The following is a 6,000-nucleotide window of genomic DNA, read 5'->3' as shown; positions in this document are numbered from 1 at the left end:
TTTTTATGTGTATTGTTAGGATGCATCTGAATAATTAAAATCTTATGTTATGATGGAAGATAGGGGTGCAAACGAGTCGAGTCGAGCTCGAGCTCAAGGTTGTTCGAGCCGAGCTCGTTAGTTATGCAGGCGGCTCGAGCTCGAGCTCGAGCTCGACTCGAGTAAAGAACTCGAGCTCGAGCTCGACTCGTGTGTCAGAATATAGGCTCGTTTTGGGCTCGTTAGCTCGAGCTCGAATAGTGAGCTCGAGCTCGACTCGATTATAAGCTCGATTACAAGCTCGAATTGATTATTTTTATTCGAGCTCGAGCTCGACTCGATTATAAGCTCGATTACAAGCTCGAATTGATTATTTTTTAATGAATCTTTCATATTAAAAAATGATGCTTTTAATAAAATTTTCACCATTAAAAAGCACATTATAAATTACTTAAAAAAACATGATGTTATTAATATAATATCTAATATAAAATAATAAAAAAATTTATATTTTCTTGACAAGAGCAAACCACAAGGATATCATATTAATAAAATTAATAACATGAAAGTTATAAATCCATAAAGGTTTGCTTGGTTACAAATTTCTCAAACATAAACATAATAAAATGAAAGATTTGAAATAGTCAATACTGTATGATCAAATTACAAATTTTCCAAAACATAATCATATATAATGTCTCAAATAGTCCTTAAAAAATACATTATGACCAAAATGACAAGTTTTTCATAGCTTCTTCATCTTCAAGACTTCATCTACCTGCAAAACTGCAATTAAAATGAAGAGCATTATAAAATTTACTACAGAATTAAAACAAAAGCATTAGTTGAGAGAAGGTATATTGAAAGAAATAACAATACCTGAAGAACCCAAAAACGCAGAGCATTACGTTTGGCAACAAATGCTTGATTCTGCCCATCTTCATTACAGCCTATATATTTAATAAAATGTTACATTTCTACACACAGGTATGCATATTTTGGAGAGTAACATTCTTTGAAATGAATTGGATACTGTTAGTGAAAATAAAATCGTTAGTTTTATAACTGTCAATTGACTGCTCATAAAAAAAATCACTTTACTTTATGTGCCTAATTAAACTTACAAACATGAAAACAATTGAAGAGTTATTATATTCAGAGAATCAGTCCTATACTCCTATGACCTATCTAATTTATAGCAATGAAACGGCATGTCTTAGAATCCACATTCCACAAATAACATGATTCTATCATTGATATGCAAGAACAGTAAATTAATTTAGCAGGTTTATATTAACAATTCAAGAACAGTAAATTGATTTTATCTTTCGTTTTTTTATTGCAACAGGATTTGCTTCTTCTTCTTGCTCACAGATGATATCTTCTACAACCTTATTTTCTTCCACTACGTCATCATTTTCATTTAACCCAATATTTCTTTGTATGCTACTAGATGGTACTTCATCTACCGTCTCCAAAATAATCTCCTCACTAATGTTATCTTGAACAATTGGTTCTGGTGACATCTAAAAAGATTTGAATATACAAACAAAAAAATGTAATTACGAAAACATACAACAAATAAAGTCTAAATGAAAAACTTTCCAGATAAAACTTATTGCACTTTTCATTTCAGATAATCAAAAGTTACATTAACTAAAAATTAGACACAAAATTAGGTACCTTCTCTTTAGAGCTCAAATATGAATCTTTAAGACCCTTCTCGTAACTGCAGTAAGAAAAAAAAACTGAGTTAATACACCTTCCTTTCAGCAGCTTGGCCTCGATCTCTTCAGGATTTCACTATTTAGAGAAAAAAGGTAGCACATAGAATAAAAACTGAATAAGAATCTGATTAAACTGAAAAAATATCAACTAATGTCACTAAGTCGAGTAAAACAGATCTGGAGTCATTCACAAAGAAAAAATCTGAATAAAGAATTTTCCTTTCCAAGATTAATAGATCTGAAAAAAGAAATAAAAAACATAACAAAACAATGTTAATAGATACGCAAAAAGAAATAAAATAACATAACAAAAAAAACTTACTAAAATCTTTAGTAACAACACAAGTTCACCAGCATGCCGGCAACCACTTCTTTTGAAAATCGAATCTGAAGTTCAAGATCAGTTCTCCTAACTGATGTTATAGATCTGAAGAAAGATCAAAATAAAATAAAATAAAAATTCACTTCTCATGAAGAACGGAAGAAATCTAAACATTAAAAAGTATTGAAATAGAAATGAAGAAGAAGAAGATAAAGCCCAGATCCAAGCAAGAGTACTGTAGGAGAAGAAGGGCGAGGGGATTCAAAATGAACTAAAACCTTGCTTCCAGACGGAGAGATGAGGAAGTGTCTATTCCCAAGTCGCCTCTCGCATGAAGAACGGAAGACGACGAAGAGAAGCCTAGGTCACGAACAGGAACGACGCCCCAATGCTTCTCACGACTCGGACAAAAAAACCTAATGAACCGGTTCACAACAAAAGTTTTAAAATATTTTTCGTTTTGGACTTTGGCTTATCCGCCCATTCCGCCGTGAGGCCCGTGACCAAAAGTTCTGATTCCGCCTTAGCATTTGGCTTTGCCGCCTTTCGCACTTCCGTCGTTCCGCATACTCGAGCCGCTCGTCGAGCACTCGAGTCGGACGGACTGTGAATTGAACTCGAGCTCGTTTATGGACCGATCTCGAATTTTTGCTCGAACTCGAGCTCGATACTCGATAAGCTCGACTCGCGAGCTCGTTAACGAGTCGAGCTCGAGTCGGCTCACGAGTCGGCTTGACTCATTTGCACCCCTAATGGAAGATACGTTAACTCTATGAATTGTTTCTCCAATATTTTCATGTTGATATACATTAATAACATATAGTTGACCAATTGAAAAATTCCCGAGCCTTAGTTTCCCTATGAACTACTTGAAATTTGTCAATTACATATTTTTTCATACTGGTATGGATGCAAGATAAATCTTGATGTTTTAAATTGAATAACCATTTTGAAAGAATATTTGGTTGCTATAATAAAATAGATTTCGTGAGTGTAAGTGCTTTCATTTAGTTCTCTTTGTCAGGAGTTTCATTTATGGGACTCAATTGTGTTAGATTTTTTGACCTGGGACTGATAAAGTTTTGACACCCCTTCATATGTATATTTTTATATCATTTAACGACTAAGCCTATATACTTATGCCCTATTTATGAGCTTGTAATATTGCAGTGGATAGTGTTTTGGAATATGAGAGAGATCAGCAATGGGATGTTGGAAAAGTGGAGGAGAAGAATGCGACGCTTCATCTTGCCTTGTCCCAGCTTGTTGTTGATTTTGATAGAGACTCTAATTTATCTATGCGTCGTTTCTTCAGCACACGATGGGCACCAGTGATTCCTACAGGCTCTTTGAAGCTTGATCAGGCCCTTGGAATTGGAGGACTACCAAAGGTGATTATGTGGTGCTCTAAGATGAAGATGGTTCAATGTTCTTTTTTTGACCCTCATGTTGAATGCCCTAAGTTTAATGCCTCTAAATTAAAGAAAAAATAATTTTAACTTTAACATTTCTAAATTCTTGTCTCAATTATGAAACGGTGCTAACATGGTTATCAATATTTTCTATGTATTCGAAGAGTTTGATTTGCAGTGAAGTAATTTAAGATAGATCGTAAGAGTTATGAGCTTTTTGTTAAGATTAGTTCGTGGAAACTTTCGGATATAAATGTGAAGGTCTTGTTTTTGAAGTTTTGTGACATATTTAACTAACCAAGGGCCAATGTACTATTTCATATGCATATCAAAATCTTTTTGAAGTTTGCAAGGGGGTCATCCTGATCTAAACATGTCAAAATCATAGGAATTCTACTAAAAATAAAGAAGTTTGGCACCTTTATCAATTAAAATGCCAAGAAAAATTCTCAAAAATGCGATGGTGCATTTTCTTAATATTGTGGTATAAATTGGTTTCAGGCATTCAACTTGCATATCTAGTTTAATATTCTTTGATGATTTGTATGACGTGTAAGGAGTGAAGCATCACCGTATAAGCTTCTTAAGGTGAAGTATTCATATGTTTATATTTGAAACCTCCTAGGTGATACGTTGCAGCTTGTTCATGTCTTGTTTAACATTAATATATCTTTAGAATATCTTCAACCCTTGCTGTATTGCATCCTTCCGATATGTGGAGATTAGATCATGAAGGGGATGATAAAGCCTACTTTCTACTTCAAAGAATTACATAGTTTGATGCTACCATCACAATTTAGGCATAAGATCATGAAGTGATCAAGAGATCTATACAGTAGATTTCTAACGTTTGAGTTGTTAATGAAAATCATCGATTGTAGTTATTTTTAGATTACATTGTCGAAATTGGAGTAGATTTTGCGGTAAGTCTATATGAATGATTAGATCATCAATTAAATGTCATATGGGGAAGATCAAGTTCCCAAAAGTTGAACAATTTCGACTAAAACACATATTAGAATTACATAATGATGAATTTATAAAATAATTTGGATAGACTTATTCTTGAATTTTTAATATCATGGATTAGATAATTCTTATCCTTCTGAATTAACTTATCTAGCTTATTATTATAGGCAAGGTTGCCTCTTGTAAAATTTGTTCAGGAGTGGATTTGATTTTATTCTCTGATGTAATAGCCTTAGTTCCTACAATGAAATCAAGTGAAAATTAGAAACTCTCTCAAATCTTCCATTTTTCTCTATTCCTTCCTTTTTTCTCGCAACCAGCCTCACAGAAGCCACATGTCCCTCTGATTCTTCGGTCTTTTATTGTAGTACAAGCCGGAATATCTTGTTGCCTTGGGTGAGAACTTGAATTCGTTGGACCCCCACTTTCTCAGAACTTTCTGAAACCAAACCTTGCCAAGAACCATCACATACTATTGCTGTAACTCTTTGAAGGCGAATTTCCCATTTTCATTTTTTCCAAGGCTAGCCATGATCTACATGAGTTAACAGAGGGTGAGAAATTGCTGGTACAACAATTTCACATAGGGAAAAATTATGCTTTTGTCTCCATTTTATGTGCTATTAGTACAAAAATAGTGATTTGTTGTCATCTGAAGGAGAGTCAAAATTTAAGGGTGTAGCTTTCTGTGTTTTATAAGAAGTCAAGAAACATCATCTATCATGTTGACAACTGATTTACTGGTCATTTAATTCTTTACTTAGTTTGTAAGAGCTATTGATAGTTTCTTTGTTTTGGGGGTAATTTGTGTAAGTTTCAATTTACACAATTATTTTGAGTTGTGACCATAGATACACCCTCAACCTTTGTTGTAATGACAGTCCATTCTTTTTTTTTTTCTAGAGAATTTATTCTCCTCTTCTTTTCTTTCTCTCCTTCCCGTTGTTTTTGTTTTATTTTCCCTTCCCAATTTGTTGGGTTCTTCTTCCTTAGGAACCGTGAGGATTAGCTGTTTTTTTTTCTCTAATCACATCCCTGGAAGAGGGAGGCTAGGCTTGAAGAGCAAAAATTGTTGTTGCCGTTGAATGAAGAACTGCTATTTCCTCTGGGAGGTCTGCTTTTGCGGTCCTGCTGTTGAAAACTTCCACTCCTTGATGGTTGCATGATGGCCAAGAGGTGCTGGGCAATTAAGAAGAGCTGTTTTGTTTCCTAGGGAAATGAAATTCGTGACTGCTGTGAAAGAGGGGTTGGTGAAGGGTTGATTGTAGGTGAAAATCCCAATCAAGAAGAAAAAGTTAAAGTGAAGATTCTTATATATGATTAGATGGTTAGTGCCTAATAGTTGGGATGCATGAATCGACCAGTTGCAGCCTTACCTCAACTTGTATGTTATAATATGCATGATAAGTTTTCCTCCGTGCAATTTGAGTTAAGACATTATGCACTGATGCAGTGAAATGCCCAAGTAATGATGAATGAGACTTAAAAAAAAAGTAAAGATAAATGACCATCAAGTGGCGGCTTGAGGAATATTCAAGCTGTTGTTGCAAAGATTGGTAGATGTGATATATTTTGAGGAAATGTCAAAGAC

At 34.3% G+C, this 6,000-nt stretch overlaps 1 protein-coding gene and 2 long non-coding RNA genes across 4 annotated transcripts in view; 1 reads left to right on the top strand and 2 right to left on the bottom strand.

Moving 5' to 3' along the window:
• LOC110102251 (DNA repair protein recA homolog 2, mitochondrial-like) overlaps positions 1-6,000 on the top strand; it is a 42,985-nt gene that overhangs the window by 4,689 nt on the left and 32,296 nt on the right. The window contains exon 3 of one of the 2 annotated variants that reach the window (XM_020830501.2): positions 3,199-3,419. The exons of the other annotated variant lie outside the window; for it this stretch is intronic. Coding sequence (XP_020686160.1) covers positions 3,199-3,419 — 221 coding nt within the window. The remainder of the gene's footprint in view (positions 1-3,198; positions 3,420-6,000) is intronic. 2 annotated transcript variants of the gene reach the window in all.
• LOC114580538 lies at positions 525-911 on the bottom strand. Its single transcript, XR_003701983.1, has 2 exons — positions 859-911; positions 525-765 (listed from the first exon to the last, which is right to left on the bottom strand). It is a non-coding gene; the product is annotated as an uncharacterized LOC114580538 (long non-coding RNA).
• Positions 1,039-2,682, bottom strand: LOC110102252. The gene is made up of 4 exons (XR_002303788.2): positions 2,307-2,682; positions 2,029-2,133; positions 1,663-1,708; positions 1,039-1,505 (listed from the first exon to the last, which is right to left on the bottom strand). It is a non-coding gene; the product is annotated as an uncharacterized LOC110102252 (long non-coding RNA).

Source organism: Dendrobium catenatum, unplaced genomic scaffold, assembly GCF_001605985.2.
Source record: "Dendrobium catenatum unplaced genomic scaffold, ASM160598v2 fragScaff_scaffold_1083, whole genome shotgun sequence".
NCBI lineage: Eukaryota > Viridiplantae > Streptophyta > Magnoliopsida > Asparagales > Orchidaceae > Dendrobium > Dendrobium catenatum.
This window is presented reverse-complemented; position numbering and strand designations above follow the sequence as displayed.